Source organism: Ambystoma mexicanum, chromosome 1q (assembly GCF_040938575.1).
Source record: "Ambystoma mexicanum isolate Mex_15411 chromosome 1q, UKY_AmexF1_1, whole genome shotgun sequence".
Taxonomy (NCBI): Eukaryota; Metazoa; Chordata; class Amphibia; order Caudata; family Ambystomatidae; genus Ambystoma; species Ambystoma mexicanum.
Genome location: NC_090922.1, coordinates 1,162,960,471 through 1,162,979,535, shown reverse-complemented (window position 1 = coordinate 1,162,979,535; position 19,065 = coordinate 1,162,960,471). Strand labels below are relative to the sequence as shown.

The 19,065-nt window shown below is 45.0% G+C and overlaps 1 protein-coding gene across 2 annotated transcripts in view; it reads left to right on the top strand.

The window, feature by feature from the left end:
- TNNI3K (TNNI3 interacting kinase) overlaps positions 1-19,065 on the top strand; it is a 3,214,557-nt gene that overhangs the window by 1,227,506 nt on the left and 1,967,986 nt on the right. For both annotated transcript variants that reach the window (XM_069641910.1, XM_069641909.1), the window contains one exon: positions 480-584. In XM_069641910.1, the coding sequence (XP_069498011.1) occupies positions 480-584 (105 nt within the window). The remainder of the gene's footprint in view (positions 1-479; positions 585-19,065) is intronic.

The window sequence follows — 19,065 nt, the reverse complement described above, 5'->3', positions numbered from 1 at the left end:
CTGGACGGTTTATAGCAGAAGTGTTTTCTCCATCTGAGTAACAGTGATTGCTTTACGCATCAACGAGCTTGAAATCATCTCAGCTGCAACCACTGCTACCACTTTTCTTAACCAGAGTGTGTAGGGGCTTCTGTTTTGCGGGGCACATTTTCTTGCAGAAAAAAAACACATTTCATTTTTTATTTCAAAAATAAATAAAAATCTCTCAGGGGAGTATGCCTCCCCAGGTGATATTCCGTCTCACAGCCCTTTAATAAGAAATACTTCCCCCTCCCCCCCCTGTTTCAAATGCTGTATGGATATAAAAACTGAGGTGACAATTCATGCGCATTCATTGTCCCTATGTTGTGACATGAACATCAGGTGTGCCATATCTATTGCTAATCTATGCTCACAAACAAATCCTGACACTTAAAGACATATGTGGCTCGTGCTAATTAATGTTAGTGATATGCTGACAGCCTGTGTTTTTATCACAGGAATCTTGATCTGCAGTCCAAATTAATTATTGCTGTTGATGTTGCCAAAGGTATGGAATATCTTCACAACCTAACCTACCCAATCATACACCGCGATTTGAACAGGTAAGCAAGCCTTCCCTGTGTTTTCTATGTCCGTTTAAAGAATGTCTCCACCTGTGTACACCTTTTAAACCGAATCTGATCTCTGCAGCCATGCCAGGAGAAAACAATCTGTGTATTCACAAATGACAAGCGTCAGAGCTCTCAAGTATGATGTGTGAAGTATGTGTTTTATTCTTTTTAAGGTATTGACAGTTGTAATGATTTTATGGGCTGCAATGTTTATTTCTGATGTATCGACTTCCGAGCTTTCCCGTGGCCATGTGTGCAAAGGTCATCTAGGCGTGTATTATTCCCTTTGAGTTTTGGGATTTGTAGTTTTTCCTTTCTCATTTGAAATTTGGGAAAACTACCCGTCCGAAAAATAATGATGAAGGATTTTTGTTTCAAGTAATTGCCAGAGTTGACTGTAAATGTTTTTTATCATCTTTTTTTCAATGAAACAAGTGCTTGGGTCACTTGTGTCAGCGGTGGACATCTTGAGGCAGGACCTGATGTAAGCTGACTTCAAAAGTAGAGGGGACCTCCCAGTAGTTACTGAGTCATTAAGAAAGGATAAGAAAATAGATGCTCTCGTTTATTTAAGATCGTTTTGCTGTAGTGCACAGCAGTTTGGTCACAATATTCTTCAGTCAGTGTTGGGGTTCAGTTGCAGGCTACCGGGGTCTTTGAATTCTTGGATGATCGTAAACATTTCCTTTTGTCTGTGTTATGCTGATTCTCTGCATCGAGAGTGTGCTTTCTTGTGTTTGATGATGTCTGTGCTGTAGAAATGTAGCTGTTAAGAGTGTACAAGTTTGCCTGATCACAAGTTTTTATTTTCTCTGGGTTTCTCTAAATTCCAGTGTTCTGGTCATGTGGGTTCATTTTGGAGCGAACCATTTAGAAGCGTCCCTCTTCTGTGAGTTTTTAAATACCGTTTTTCAATGTGATGCTGTCCAAGAGTTAATATCGGTTTCACGGTTGTCAGGTTGTTCTTGTTGGTGTTAATAATCTGTTTGTTTGCTTCAAGTTGGTACTTCTTTACAGAATAGGGTCAACGTGGTCATTCCTTTGCAGGATGCTTCAGTGAAAATTGTGCGCGGAATGGATAGGTGATATTGCCATCCAGGGTGTGACCAGCTGTGACCAGCTATGCGGGTGGAACCCTTAACCATTTGTTTGAGATGTAAAGTGGTAAGATCAGATGTGAGGGATCGTGTAATAGGACCTTCATTATTCTTGGGCCAGATGTGAAAATCCCTGAATACTGTGAGATATTGGTGACCCATGGATAGGTTGACAGCCATCTCTGTGGGATTGTGGGTGAAGGTTAGGCTGTAGGATAGTGCTCTGTTTATGAGAAGGATGCTTATTGATAAGGTATGATAGTTGGAACAGATGGGACAGATGATTGACAGTCTGCAATGTTTTTGATGAGAGGCTTTGAGACAGAGGGCCTCATTCCGAGATTGGAGGTTGTCATGGCGCTATTTGCGCCATGACTGCCTCCAAATACGGGTCCGGCACCGGTCTAGTTCAATGGGGACTTACCGGTGTAGTCCGACCTTTGCGGGACCGGTAAGTCCCCATTGAAAAAGCCATTCCCATTTGAGTCCCGATAGGGCTCAATGGGAATGGGGAAGGCACTAATAACGGTACCGCAAATTGAGGTACCGTTATTAGCTCTGAAGTCCCTTAACGGGTCCCGTCGATAATGCCTGGTCCGACCAGGCATAAGGAGGGACCCGCTAAGGGAACTCGTAGTAGGGTGGTAAGGGATTAATGGCACCGGTCTCCTTATCGGTGCCCAGTATCCCTTACCGCCCTACTCAGAATGAGGCCCAGAGTCTCTGTGGACCAGTGCAAACATTCCACCTAACCTATTGGCAAAAGGTGTGCACTTGAACTTGTAGTCTATTGGGATACTCTCCTGAATAACAGCTGATTGATCATCTGACAGCTAGATTTCTATGAGGAAAAGTAAATCTATTTTGTCCTCTGAGAGGAGGCTGAATATGATTGAATTTGCATTGAACAAGAGGCATCTGAAGCCCTTCGTTGAATTGTGGGTCATGCCAGTGGGAGTAGTGAGGGAGCGACACTTATCTTTGCGTTCATGGGCTACCCAGGCCTCCAAGTTCAGGCATTCAAGCTTCTTCGTGGGTTTCAGTCTTTCTGCCATCGTTTTGGCTGGTTCTGATTTTTGCAAGTTGTTTGGTGATGAAGGGTGTAGTAAATGCCAGTTCTTATGGCTGTGGCCTTATGACAGATCGCTTGCTTGATAGAATGGTCAAGGCCAAGGTTGTTGGATTACATTTGTGCCCTGTATCCGAGGTTGCTGATACATAGCAGCTGCATGTGGGTGTGTCCTTAAGGCGGTATCTGAATATGAAAGTCATGGGTGACCTTCATAGGTGAGGTAGTAGGATTACTTTAGGGTATCTGGTTCAATGAACTGAAGGAGTTGCTGAGGTAGCTTCCATCACTTTCCTTTTCCCTTTTTTCCATACTGTCCTTGGTTCTTTTCCACTTGTTACCGCGGGTCTTAGAGGACTATGGGATTTGAGGGGGGAAGGGACAAGGGATAAGTTGAGGTTGCTTGGATGGTGATTAATGTCTTGTTTGGTAGATTAGAAGACCTGACCGGTGATGCATTCTATATAGCACTCTCATTGAAATTAGCCAGTGAGACAATTCTGGAGGTTCATTAAGGAGAATCAACCCAGATTCAAACAGTTGGGTTTCTCCATGGAAGCATGAGAAGGCTTAGACCGATGGGATTGGAAAATAAAGACTAAGGTTGGGTCCCTTCTGCAAGATCTTCCTCTAGCAGCCAAAGGGAGGTCTGCTCATGGAGAGAGTCCAGGGGAAAAAACACAGAGATGGATTCTGAACAGTCAAAACAAACTGGTATGCGATGCAATAGTCTTTAGCTTGGGTAGCTCTGTAATGTAAACAATCAGGTAGTAGGATAGATCAACCTAGCTAATTTACCCATGCAATCATAGGTATCCAGTTAAAATATCGAAAACATTTGGTCGAATGACAAAAATGTCGAAAAAAGAATGTCTACATTTTTTTTTCGAATGCTTTATTTTTTTATGTACATTTTTGTTTTGGGTTCCGAAGTTAAAAAAAGGGTTAAAACAGAAAAAAAATGTAAAAAAGTGGGGTTGGCGGGAACCCCCCCATTTCGAACAAAAAACAAACAAAAAAAAACATTCATTTTTTTTTTCTACATTCTTATTTCGACATTTTGACTTTCGACCAAATGTAATTCGAAATAGTCACTATAAACCGCAATCATGTCATACCCGACTCCATCAGAACATATTCTCTGAGATGCATATCCAGGCTGTGTACAATACTTTGTGAACGCATATGAACAGTAGATATGTGGCAAGGAAATTACAAAGGGAGAGATGGGTTTAAATATCTGCCCTTTTGTGTACAGTAACAGTCTGGCACTGATTTGTTTGAAATGCACCAATGATGCAAATATTTATTTTTCTCGGAGAGACCTTGCTTTCAAGCCTTCCATAATGCCAGAGTCTCATTGTGAGCATGGGTGTGTGAGGTCATTAACAATAGAGCATACATCCTATTTGCTTCTCTAGATCTCAAATGGCAATGAACAACCAGTGTTCTATAAATAGTAAAGCTGGGACGATCTAAGATCCCATTGGGAGCAATATGCTGGACCAGGCTTCCTGGAAGTTCTTGAGATGAACTTGGAACTTTTTGGAAATGGTAATGGTTATAGTATTGTGGGAAGCACTATTCCACTTGGGCTGAGGCTGGGCTCCTCTGGCATTTAATCTGTATAATTCAGCCTTGTATACCCTTCTCAGTCTGGGCTGTAGGTACCTTCACTGTTAAAAGAAGGCAGCATGGGAATCCTAGGTCCAACGGGGTGTGCCGTCTGCTAACCAGCTCCCATGTTATGTTATTTTAGCCAATGTGTATACTGCACCCTTCACTACCATAGTGGTATTACAGCGCCTGACCTTGTCCGAGGAAGCATATTGTGACCCCGCCATGGTGTCATCAGATCTTAGTCTGAGGATAGTAAGGAAGACATCTGGGGTGTGATAGGAAAGAAGGTTTATTAACTAGACAAACCAATTCAGTAAGCGTGAAAACAAGATGAATGACGGAAAGGTACTATGGTTGTGGTAGTATGCATGCATGATGCTTAACTGTGATTAGTTACTGCGGGAAATAATTTCAGGAATGTGTAGCTCTGTTTAAAGCAAAGGCTTTACTGTGAAGGGCAAGATCTAGAACCAGTCAATGGGCCTCATCACAAGTTGGGCGGAGCGGTAAAAATTCAGCGATAAGGCTATTACTACCGCATTACCGCTCCGCCCAACTGTGAGTTGGGCAGAAAGTTGAGGACTCACCTCTAGCTCTGAGCTGGGGGTAAATCCGCAGACTTTCCACCCATTTTTGACACAATTTCCTCAGCAGTATTACCGCTGCAGTAATTGTGCCAAAAATGCCCCATTGAGTCCAATGGACCCAATATGAATGGGGACTTACCGCCCACCCACAACCTGGGATCTGATGCTAATAGCACCCTTTTTGGTGGAGGCTTTCATCAGCTTTTTTAGTAAGAAGCATCCCCCTCTAGAACTGGTTTTGCCAGGCCAGCTGATATGAGCATATGTACTTTGATCATTGTGGTCCTTTTCATGAACTGAGTGCTGCTCACTACATTATTATTTATTTAGTTTTGTGTGGCGTCAAATTGTCATCTCCTACCTACTTGAACGTACTTGTCGGCCTTGGAAAGGGAAACATGACACTGATGTAAAATGACACAAGAAAAATGTGAGCCACTATAACCTAAGAACCATCTAGTATTACAAAACAGCCATCATTCTCCATAAAAAGGAAATGGTTGGATCAATTAATAGATTAAAATAAAAAATGTGCAAGAGCCTGTTTAAACCAAAAAATGCAAATTGGTTACAAGATCACATCACAATTGGGAAGGGATGAGTAAAATGGAAAACACCAGGGTGGAGCAGGATTAGGTAGAGATGCAGTCAAGGATGGAGTGGTACTCCAAACAGAGTTGTGTGGGACAAGGGTAAGGGAGGAACACCCATTGAAAAGCAAATTGAATGTGTGAATCAAAATTATGCATTTGGCACAGAATACATATATCCTACCAGACCAACATTATATACAATGGCCCCGCAGCATAAACAACTCATAGCATAACATAAACTTAGCATATCATACCACACATAAGAAAGCATAGCATTTGAATGCCTTTCAGGGGATAGCGAAGTTGGTATTTGCGGCATGGCTTAGCATAGCCGCAAAGCATGACTTTTTGTAGAGTCTGCTATTTTAGATTGGTTTTGAGGGTGCGTGTCTCCCTGTTTAGTGATGTAGAACATTGCAATTGTGTTGTCCTCAAGAGGATATGTAACCACATTGCTCATCTGTCCACGTCACACACTATCAAAGCATTGGTTGCATTTGTTATTTGCATGTGAGGGGATTTGTGAAGGGCGGTCTCATGATCATATTCTGCTTGTATCACCATTTGAGTAAATGAATGTCCTTTTGTGTAACTACGATTCACGAGAAACTACCAATTTCCTTCTGATGGTGAACAGTGCGCAAAGCGCCATTCCTTGCATGTGCAACTAAGCGGATGCATGATAATGTCATTCCCAACCATTTCACGACTTAGTGCAAAGTGCATGTGTTTGATGACTGCTAAAGAGGTGCTTCTGCTAGAAAACATGCAACAGTTTTGGATGGTAAATACCGGTTGATATCTAGCGCTAACGTGCAGTGCACCTTTGATGGCTGCTGTGGGCTACTTGGGTAGATTGCAGAAGAGTCATTGGAAGGTTGCAGTGCATGTGGGATGAAACACAACAACTGCATACATGGCAGCATGACAATCCATCCTTGGAAACCAGCAAGAAGCCATAACATTGCAGGGTAACGTGTGCTATGCTTTAAGCAATAGTTAATAGCAAATGAGGTGCGCTAAACCGGAGCAATGGACCAACACCACCCACCTTCCACAACTGTCCGCTATTCTAGAGAGGCAAGATACGCAAACTTTTGTGCGTCTCCTGGAAATGCAATTGAAGACTAGTGGGGAATTTGTGATGTGGCAGGAGGTATCGGAGGGGAGAAGGCAGACGAAGTACTGTATCTACATGACAAGGGTCACCCTAATGGGAATGTCAGGGGAAGAAGGCATAAGCCTTCATCTGCCTGCTCTAATCAGAGAGTTGGGAGCAGATCTATCTCTTCGGCTGGGGCGTCCCTCTGGAACAGTCTCCCTGCCTCTCTCAAACATGAGTAGAACCACCGCCGGTTCCGGAAGCAACTCAAAACCTTCCATTTCGCTTCTGCTTTCTCTCTTCCTCTCCCCGGCTGCTGCACCTGACTGCTCCGCACCCTGTTCACCTGGTCATCCTCTGAACTCGGGCCCAGGTTCCTGCATGTCCAGTTGCCCTTGCACTGCCTCCGGCCTTCCCAGCACCTAGGTATCTGCAACCCAACAGTCCCTTCTCTCTGCTCTTATGAGCCACCTGCTGGCTGCACTCGTGAGTGAACTGCACTTCCATGTTCTCCTCCACCAGGCTCACTTCCCTGTTCCCATCCCCCTGGCATTTCTCCCCTTCCCACTTCTCCACACGTGCGCGATCTGAATGACACAAGTCCTAGTAAGTTCGTTATTGTGTCCTCCCTTTGTTTTCCCTCCTTGTTTTGTCGCGCCTAGAAACACTTGTCTACAGGCGCGTTATAAATGCCCCATCATATCATAAAAATATATCGTTGGGCAGACGGACAATACTGGAGCTGCTATGCAGCATCAAGATGCAGATAGATCCTACACTAAACCTGGGTAATGCAGTAACGTATCTGGAGCAGGCAGCTCCTTTACAAGTCCTGTTGCGCTGTCTGCTTGAATTCCACTGTCTTTGTTCTGCCACATTCTGGAGTAGGTTTTGGATGATATGTTCCAGTGCATTGGCGAACGCATACAATTTCCTGAGAGTGAAATATAACTGAACACAATGCAGGTGGGCTTTTATGCATTTGCTAGAATTGCTAACATGGTGGGTGCATTGGATCGCACCAGGGGAGTTGCTAGGTCTGGAAAAGACCCTGGGCTAAGCTGATGTCGGAACTGTTGGGACTGGGGGCTAGCTAGTCTTTTGGCTGTAGCTCCTGAGATTCTATCCGGGGCTACAACCAAAAGATCAGGGGCTATATCCCCCTTAGCCCCCTCCCCCCTAGCAACGCCCCTGGATCGCACACACATCCATCTTGGAACGCAACCAGGTCATGAGCAAAATGACATTCTATAAATGTGCAGCTGGTGTGTGCAGCTGACTTGACAGTCACACGCTGTTGTGCAAAATACTCTCCCAGCAACAAGAAGATGTCTACCGCAGGAACATGGTTAACCGTTGGGCAAGTGAAGTAGTAGAGAGAGTTTGCCGCCTGATGATTTGTGTGTGTCATTCACTTAAAGTGTCCCAAAGTCTCCCCACAGGGGACATTGTCTATCAACTCCAACCATCGCTAACGGCCCATTCTCAACCCACGCAATGTAGTGAAGGTCAGAAACAATGAGGCCCACAAGAAGGTCTGCAACACCATCAAGCGTGTGTTTGATCTCTTGAAAAGTAGGTTCAGCTGCTTCAAGTTGCATGGCAGTGACCCTTTGAATGTACCTTGAAAAGCATGCTGCATTGTCATGTGTACCATACGCTTCACAACATAAGGCAGAGCCTTACACTCCCATCTGCCTGCATTGCAGATGAAGGGGGGCTAGAGCTTCCAGGAGTAGGCAACAACAGTGACAGAGAAGGTGTGTACGGAATGAGGGAATAGCAGCATGGAATGTGGTAGTGAACAATGCTGTATTCGCACCAAGTGAAAGGGATCGCAGCCAGTCATGTGCCTGGACCAGCGGGCGAGAATTCACAATCCCTGCCAGCTGTCCCAGCCACCCGTGGTCCTTACCTTGGCACGGCATGAACGCCATAGTGTATCAGACAGTACCATAGGTGTGCACAGAGCATCAGTCAACAAGAATGCACCCATCCCCGTGGTTTAGGGAATCCGATTTGTTGTTAATTCCAAGTACATTTGTAAACATTTTCAAAATGTACATTAAAGAACTGTTTTGCCATGTGTGGCTGTTTGAGTTTCCATACATTAGTACACGATTCAATAAGACATCTGCTTTCTGATCATGTATACACCATGGGTTAGCATTTCATCATAAGGGGGCCACATAGTGGCAGCATGATTGGTTTGCAATGTAGGACAGTGCATTTAAGTGAAGACAATGTGTATGAAACAATGCATCAACAGGATGTTCTCTGGGATGTGTGATGGCAAAAGACATCAAACCCTGCGTACCAGGTCCTCATACAGAAATGACATGTCGCTGGGTCAGACGAGTCAATCTCTTCTTTCTCTGGGGTCTGGGCCTAGTTGCGTCGAGTGCCACAAGGGTTTATGAGCTCAAGTGTTAGCTCATGCACGGACATACCTGGATGACATGCCTCATCAAACACACCGACCAAGGGAACATGTTCCTGTGCTACCATTCTCTTACACACATGTGTCACACTCAACAATGACACACGTTCTCTCTCGGGACGGATGCTACTTGCAGTGCCATCAGACTGAATAACTTTTTTAATTTATTTATTTTTTTATTTCATTGGCTTTATCGGCTTACACAATAGAGAATATCAGTGTCACAGAGGAGGTGCAGTAGAGCTCTCTTTTCCATGGGAGCAGTTAGCATTGGAGGTCACCTTTACTTTGCTGATTCTTTCGCAGCTTCCTAAGGGAGATTTGTGTACACATAAGGTGCACACATTCATCGTTTCAGCGTTTGCAAATGAAGACTGCTGCAGGGCGCTGACTAGTGATGGCACACTTTTACAGTTGTCCTCTAGAATGTGGGTGGGTGGCTGCGAGATTACTGCAAGGTCATTGCAAGATCATTGCCGCTTTTAGTGGCAGCTGTTGTGAGACATACTAAATTGAAGCTCCTCTAGAAATGCCTCTGTCTGTGTGTGCATGGACACTTGCTCCTTTAAGTCATCTCTGAGATCACACTGCTTATTGGTATCAGAATCAGTTCCTCTTGAGTTCCTTGCAGTGCCGCGCTTGATGCAGTTGGCCTACGCTTTTGAGGATTGACTGCCACCTCCCTGTGCACATTGGACACCTGCTTGCTCTCTACTAGCCCAAGGGATGGTTACATGTGTCACCTGTCATCAGTGCCTGATATATGATGATGATTCCAGAATCACTGAAGAAGTTCTCATGCACCTTGGATTTGCACTTTGAGGTACTCTCCCGTTGTCCACCTGGTCACTGGAACCATTGTCAGGCATTTCTTCACTATCTTTTCATTATTCTTCCCCATCTCAGGTGCGTGCCTCACAGGTGGAACGGAAAGACAGGAAGAGCCAGTTATATGAATTGCATGCATCGTATCAATGCACCAGAACACTCGGCACATGACACACATACACTGTTTACTTTATGGCTTCTGCTTTCCAGTTCCCAAATTCTTTCCATGTTCCCTTCTTCAATTGTGGAAAGGATGCACTTGTGTATCCTGGTCAAACCCGCAGGCCTCAGTGATCCACTCTGATTCCAGGGGCATCCTTTTCCTTGCCACAGTTCCAGAGATAATGCCAAGGATGTCTTCTACATCACAAAGCATCCGACCCACTAAATTGGTGTCATCGGTATTTATCCCAAATGTTGGTCTGGGCCTGGGCTCTACACAGTTCCATTTCATGGCATATTACACCATCGATCAGTAAGTACTTCAAGCTCAGCCTTCATGAATTGTATTTTGTGTTTTTGAAGCTCCACTGCGTTCTTTTCAAGTTTCTCTGTTCTCTAATTGGAACATTCCTTCCCATGTGCCACATCTTTTAAGAGCCGGTGCCTGTAAGCGGTGTCATGACACTGGCATGTGCAGTTGGAAAAAGTGCCTGCCTCCATGAACACGTTGACGCGCCGTGCGCATCCGGTGCCACTCTCAATGCACATGCTGCACAGCAGTGCAAACACATGATCAAATCATGGGGATTAACACACCCATTCCTACTGATAAACCTCAACTGCTTATGCCAAGACTAGCGTGCCCAGTGTGATTCCTATATAAAAGCGTGCAGTGGTTTCTTTTACTCTGCACCTCTGCCTGCACACTGTGCACCATCACGCATCGGCACCTGACTCCATTCTTGCAAGAGTGGAGCCTAGTTCTCACCCCAGAGATCTCTTTGCCTTGGAAGGTCCAGACTGGACTTGGGACCCGCAGAGGTGGTAGCAGGTGGATTATAGACGGTGTGCTTTGCATACAGTGTTAAGGTTTCCCCATCATCATCCAGTTATCTTGATAAGGGGACACACATGGGCAGCCTGAGCAGGTGGTTGTGACCACAAACAGCCTTTTTTTCTTTTCTTTTATTTTGTATTTGGTTAATATACATCAACCATTACAAATAAGCCAGTTAAAACACACGAAACAACGTAAACACAAAAGGAAAAAACAAATCCAAATCATTAATTGTCAAACTTGATCAGCTGCAAACATACCAACAGGCCCTCATCTCCTGTCACACCCTCAAGTTGAAACCCACCGCCACGCATTTCAATATTACCTGCAACATTAGACATATGACCTATAACATTCTTTCATATAAAACTTTAAAAAGAGACTCAACGTTCTTTCATTAGTTAGACGCTAGGCAATGTAACACTATAAGAGTTTCATCTGACTCAGAAACCTCACTACAGCTATACTCCAGGACGTACAGGAGCCACTTCAGATCCATTGCAACAAACTGTTCACATCAATAAAATCCTTTCTATTAGCAGATGATTTAAAACATGCTATAAACATTTTCCTTAATTTTGGACAGTTCATAATTATATAGCTGAATGTTGACAACTCGTTGGGATTCTCACAGAATCGACAGAAAAAGACAACTCTTTAGGCATTAACTTTCGAATTGTCAAAACTTCCCTTGTCACTATTAGATTCAAGCTAAACCTCATAAAACTTGTGAACAATAATTTACTAGGTGATTGCGCAAATAGTGGATATTTGGGAGCTTTTTCACAAGTGTATATCCAGTCCGTGGGCCTCATTACAAGGGTGGCGGTCTGGAAATGCGGGTGCCGGTGGCACCATGCCAGCACCCTTTCCAGACCACCTGATTACAACTCTGCGGCAGGTCAGACCTGGCAGGAATAACGGCACACGCCTGCAGAGTTTTCATGGTAGCACCGGCACCGTCAGCAACGGTGCCGCTGCTTCTGTGTCTCCATTCCCATGGAGTCTGGGACACCTTACATCCCGGGACGCCGGGTTCCCGCCAGACTTGTAATAAGGCCCCTTGTCATATATTGCTTGTTTTAGTCTTTTAGGGTTTTCAGTTAAAAGATCACTAGTTAAATTAATTTCCCCCAATAATAACTGTCACTTGTTGGTGAAACACAGCACTACGTTTCCCTTTTTTTGCTTTTGACAGATGGTGTTTCTTCTAAACAAGACTCCTCTGGGGGTTCCGCAGTCACTCTTATTGAACTATTGCTCACTGCAAGTGAAACTGAACCTCATCATGAACGCTGGTAGAGATTTTCACATGCAAATTCGGTTGCTCAACTTCAACGGGTGCTCACTAAAGTTGATCCTTAAGTGAGCCTCACCAGTTGAGCGCTTATTGAGCCTCAATTGTAGAAATGATTTGACCCTCAATACGGACTGGTAGAGATGTTCACATTCAAATTAGATTGCTCAACTTCAACTAATGCTCGCTGCAAATGAGCCTTGATTAAGCCTCTTTGCTGCTAAACACAGTTGAGCATTAATTGAGTGTCACAGGTTGAGCATTAGCGGATCTTCAACCTGTCTTGTTGAGAATTAAGTGAGCCTCAATGCTGCTCACTGTAGTTGAGCATTAGTTAACTCTCAATTGATATGCCCAGCTGCCAGGTGCTAAGGAGCATTAGGGGAGTCTTCGTTTGTTCCTGATGTGCCTTGTGATCATGGAAATGTGAAAGTATACATATTTTATGTCCAGCACCACTGTGGCTGAGAAGGTGAATTTTGCAGAACTTTTGTGGTTTGAATGAATACCCTTTCCTGGCTCAATGGGCAACACCTCCTCTATTGCCTTCTTCTGAGTGTGTGCTTTTGCATCTCCTCCAGGCAGCATGAGGTGTTTCTTTTGTATGCCTGTTTTGATTGGTGACTTGTTGTACAGAGAAATCAGGAACTCTATACACTGACCATAATTTACGTTGTCTAGCACCCACTGGTCTGTGGTGATTACTGCTCATGTTTTGACAAGATGGCATGTGTATCCCCTACAGGGAGTGATAAAAAGCCACATGCAAAGTGAAGTCACTGATTCGTGGCAAATCTGCATTTGGTGGTGCCAACTGTTCCTTCGGAACTGCCTTTCCTGCTAGGGCATGTCACAAGTAGATGGGATGCAATCACCAGACCCGACAACAAGATATGCAGATAACGGGTCTTACTAGGGGACTGTTACACATTTGGGTCAACTTAAAGGAAGGGGTTGTAAATGATATCAAAATAATGCTTTTACACTAAAACGACCACGTTTCCACCCGGATTCTTCATTAAGGTGACTTATCCAGATAATGTATTTTGTCAAGAAAGTTGTCAATCGGACGTCACGCCTGGTTTCTGGCTCCTTCCTGGTGTCTTTTCACAAACAAAAGAAGAGTCACACTCCCTTACTCTTCTTTTTCGAACTTCCTGCTTTCTGGGTAAACAGGATATGGGGCATGTGCATACCCTGCTGTGATTGGTGCAGCTTCTTCTGTGACGAAAGGAGAAAGCAGAGGACTAGGCGTGGCAGTGTCAAGGATCTAGCTGGAGAGATTAACTTCCCATGCTGCTTCCTCCGCCCTCTCTGACGGGTCTGGCTCCAGCTACACTATCCTTCCCTATACTGCACCATTGGCTTGTATGTGAATCTCTTCCTCTCTCTGCTCTTCACTTTTCTCATGCTGCACCTGCACCTCTGCTACACTTCACGATATGCTCATTTCCCCAGCCCCCAGACACATACTTTTGATATGGAGCTCATCTTTCTCTCCACAAGTTCTCCTCCTCCAACCTCCTTACTTTCTCTTTGCTCCTACTTCCTTCCTCTGATGTTCTTCCATACCTCCTCTATACACCTACTATCCTTTAACGTCCTCTCATGGATGCTTGTCTCCACTCCTTTCACCCCCTCCTTCATGCGGATAAAGTTTTCTTATCCACTCATTGCACCCACCTGCTTCCTCTCACTAATGGTCATAGCCTCCTCTTCTCAACTTACTCCATTCTCACACCAATGGCCCTCCCCTGCACTCCTTTCACTCAACTCATTCCACTGACTTATAGTCCACCTTTCCTCTCTTTTCACCCTCCTCTGACTGATGGCCCGTCACACCTGCTCCCACCTAATGGTCCTCCTCTCCCCTTACTTTCACCTTTGCTTTCCACTCACTTATGGTCCTATCCACTCTTGCACCCTCCTCCTCTCTGCCTCCTGCACTCTCTAGAATCGTGTGTGCACTCTCTCCAGACTCTTGACTCCAGCAACCAGCCCTATGGAAACTCTCCCTTCCCCTGTCGCCAGTCTCCTGATTGCTCTTTCTCTCTCTCTCTCCCGCTCTCTCTCTCATTCTCTACCACTTTACAGCCTCCTGGCTGCACGTTCTTTCTCTCTCTCTTCACCTTTCTCCAACCTCCTGTGTGCGCTCTCTTTCTTTCCACCTCTCATCAGTCTCTCTCTCTCACACCCAATCATCTCTCTAGTCTGACCCATAATGCTAAGTCTCTTTCCTCCCATTTTTTATATCGTAGATCAGGCAGTGATTGGGGCTTTAATTCCAATATAGGATTCAACTTTGTGCAAATTGGTAAGAGACTGGTGGTTTGCCTGGGTACGATTGGAACTACAAGTCTTTCCTCCGGGCATTTAATGAATATCAAAATCCTCTTGCTGATATCACACCATTACACAACCATCTTTCAGTCCTGTTCAGATTCTGCACACATTTTTACATGGTTTGTAGGTCAAATTCTGCATTGGAAGATGGATAATCACCTCTGCCTTCAGCCATGAAAACAAAGATCATTTACTTTGGCAACACCATCAACCAGTCTCTCCCCTTTGCCTGGCTCCCACCTGTCAAAGCTCCACAGACCCTTTCTGTCTCCGCAAAATAAGTTGTTTTGATAGTATCTTATGTCCTTCATACTAACAATCTCATAAGGAACCCAAGTTTGTAGCTCCGGAACATCTGCCCTATGCTGAACACACCTCAGAAACATCAAGTCACATCTTAACTTCAGGTCTTGTCTTCCCTTCAATATTCAAACAGCCTCCTTCTGGGTGTCCCAAACAACCTTACCCAGGGACTTCGGATACCGCAGAACAAGGCAGCCAGACAAACCCTTGGCCCTTAACCTCAAGATCATATCACATCTGCCATACTCCCACTACATTGTCTCCCGGTTTTTTGTTAGATCATTCGGAAACTTCAAGGCATTAGAATGACTACTGTATTCCCTTATTCCCTTCCCACCTTGACGCACTTTGAAGCACTTCACATGTGTGTAAGCGCTGTACAAGTACACAATTACAATACAGAGAACCTATTGTAATACATGTCCTAGCTACCTTGGATGGTTACGAGATACCTTAAGTGCTGAGGCTCCAAGGACCAGCGGATTAAGTACAGAGTTCATCATCTTGGATACTGACCCTCCTGACATCCTTGCGCAGAGAGGACTTCTCCGGTGTGCTCTCTCGGGTGTTCCTTAGCCCTGCTTCATTGCTTCTGCAAATCCATGGCCTACCATTAGAGGGATGTTTGTCTTGCATGCAATCTAATTCTATGTGTATCATCTCCCAGCTGATCCACCACACTGAGGCCCTGATTCATGGAATTATTTGTGTGTAAAACGAGGATTTGCATGCCATTCTCCCTGCAAATCTCTGTTTGACAAATGGGGATTTGCGGGCAGAATGGCACTCAAATCCCCGTTTTACATGCAAATAATTCCATGAATCAGGACCTGAATCTGTTGGTTGTCTCCACGACCACCAGTCTGGCCTGAGAGCAGCAAGAGGCATGGAAACTGTACTCCTGAACACCCATTAAGACTTGATCTCAAATCTCGATTCCAACTCTCCCTCCATTCTCATCCTTCTTGACCTTTCCTCTGCCTTTGATATGGTTAATCAAGTCACCCTTATTAACCGGATCTGTGATACTTTTGGCATCACAGACCTGGCACTGGACTGGTTTACCTCCTTCCTCTCTGACCGACCATCCTAGGTTCAACTGGGCCCTTTTCTCTCCTCCGTCACAATCTCCACCTGATGCGTCCCTCAGGGATCTATCTTCTCACTGTGGCTCTTCAACATCTACTTTGCCCCTCTAGCCCATTTGATCTTCGCCTTCTCTCCTCACTTCCAGTGTTATGCAGAAGACATGCAGCTCTCCTTCAAGCTTCCCTCCACTGCCTCCTCTTCTTCCTCTCCCATTCCTAAGTATCTGACTGCTATTCAGGCATGGTGTGCTGCTAATGATCACTGCCTTAATGCCTGAGATTCTTCTCATTGGGACCCCAGCTACCTCCTTCTCTCCTATTCTCTGGGCTCCTTCCATAAGCCTCCTCCCGTCAACCTCATGTGAGGCAAAAAACCTTAGTGTCGTCTTCAAATCCTCTCTCTCTCTCCTTCTCTCCTTCTCTCCTCACATCACAGACGGTGTCCAGTCAAATGGTCGAAAATAAAAGATCGAATGACCATTTGATCGACAGTCAAATGGTCGAAAAAAAAAGGTCGAATTTAGTATTTATTTATTTATTTTTGGTTGGTTGGTTAAAAAATATTTTTAATAAAGAAAACAGGGGGTTGGGGGGGAACCCCCCATCAAAAAAACAAAACAAAAATAATCGACCATTTTTTTCGACCATTTGACTGTCGCTCAAATGGCATTCGATCCTTTGGTTTTCGACCAAATGACTGGTAACCATCACATACCTTGCCAAGAAGGCTCACTTCCAGCTGCACCTCCTTGGAGGCATTCTCCCTTTCCTCACCTTCCCCAGAAACTCAAGTCTTCAGAGCTCTGGTCCTCTCTAGACTGGACTACTGCAACAGCCTCTTCCTCAATCTGACTAAATCCTCCCTTTGCCCCCTTCAACTAATCCAGAATATGACTGCAAGACTTTTCCTTGGCATCAAGCCCAGGGGCCGCATCTCTCCAACCCTAAAAAATCCCCACTGGAACCTGGTTGCTGCGAGGAACAATTTCAAGACCCTCTGCATCATTCACAAGGCTTTCTGGGGCCTAGGACATTGCTACATCCAACGTTATCTCCCTAAATACCTCCCTGCTAGAGACCTTTGGTCTTCTAGCTCCAACTCTTTGCAGATCAGACACTTTTGCAAGCAGAGACGGGGAGGAGACATCAATATTCTGCATGTGCGTCCTTCTGGATTGGCCTCTCTGTCTCTCTTAGACTTCAGCCGGATCGTTAAGTTCTGGAAGCTTCTCAAAACCCTAATTTTCTCTTTCTCCTTCCCTCCCCCCACACCTGCTAATGTCCATGTCTACCTCATTTTGACTGGCGGCTGCCTGGTTCCTTCTGATTCCTACAGAGCACCAGCCCCTTCTTGACCAGTCTTCCACTGCACTTTGTCTCCCCTAACCTGTCCCCTAACCTGCACTTGCCCTTCTGGGCTCCCTCCCCCTGCACTAGCCTGGCTAGGCCTGCACCCCTTGAGCCCACCCAGCCCCGTCCTTCACACTAAGCATGTGGACCTTCTTTCCCCTGAAATCTCTGCTTTCCCCTGGCACTTGTCCCCCTGGTCTCCCTTTTTACACTCGCCTAACCGACGGGCCCTTCTTTACCCCGTGCCCCCCAGCAAACCAACAAATGCATTCTCACCACTCCGACCTCCACTTCCTTTTCCTCCTTAGCATCAGCGCATTCCTCTCCCCCACTCTCCCCCGTACTTCTTGTTACTGCACTTGCGCGATCCGATGAACACAAGGCCTAGTAGTACTTTTTTTATTTTCTTCACCCCTGTCCCCCCTTGCCTTGTTGCGCCTTGAAACACCATTGCTGTATAAATACCCAATCAATAAATAAATAAAATAAGTGAAAGCTCTACTTCAGCTTGTTTTTGGATGTATGTGACAGGTGTAAAACCTCTATATATCTTGTGGGGCCTTTCACCTTCATATCGCGAAGGTGTCTGCACACGGCCTTGGATGACTGAGCCTTAAATTGGCATTGCCCAAGTTGGTCCATTGTGAGAAGCCCCTACTTCGCATCCGTAGGAAAATGTGGGTATCCAGTTGTCAGAAAGATAAGGAGTTATTAGCAACAATTTAGCAGATCCTTTCGTAGGTTCGTGTCACATTTAAAACATACATTCCTATATGCAAAAAACATATATTTGATAGGTAATGGGTTCATTTCATCAACGAGATTCTCATGTAACAACACTTCTTAAAGTGCCTTCAGCCTCTAAATTCCAAAGCAATACCGCATGAAAACATCCTTGCCTGAATTAAGTGCTTAGCTTTTATCATGTGTTTCTTTAATTTAGCACACTAGCGTGATGTTATAGCTTTGTTTTGTAAAGACAGGGTAACATAATAATATTGTTGGTGGGACAGTATGTGCAACATTTCAATATCTAAAAGTTGAAATGTTTAAGAACGTGCATCTGTGGGCAACATCAATTCCCATAGAAAGTCAGGACTGTTGGCTTTTGCTATGCTTGCTGGATGGTGTTGGGGGCTCGGCTGCTGGCAAGTTCTTAGTGATATCACTGTGCCGCATACGCAATACCAGTTTGAATCATTTCCTGGAGTGCACCTTTAATACTTGCATGGACTACAGTTGCAATCATATTATCGCTGATGCGGTTGGGGCTGAAACCCTTTGCTGTTGATATTGAAAGAGGTTTCGTGTGTCATTAAGTTGCTTTTAAAAGAAAGTGGACCGGCCTGCGTCTGTAATACAGTTGCTGTTAGTGTCAAATAGATTATGTCAGATGTAATCAAATTGCTATTCTCTGTCTGCTAGCCTTCCGCTGTAATCAAGAGGCCATTAACCTTATCCAGTATGTGAGCGCGAGTACATGGGCAGAGCCCCCCAGGGTCAGACCCTAGGATCAGGTTCTCTTTGTGTGCCGATCATCCTATTGTGAGGATGACAGTATCGAAGCACGAGGTGGGATTGCCCTGCTTTGCGTGATGTGGGGCATCTTTGATTCTGCTCCAGCATGCAGAAGACTCGCTGATGATAATACACAGAGGGGGCAGGGAGTGAGCCAATAAACCATCAAGGGTTGGATTACAGAAACCTTGCTCCAGTGCAAGTGTCATTTTACACAGTGTTAGCACTAGGGAAAAG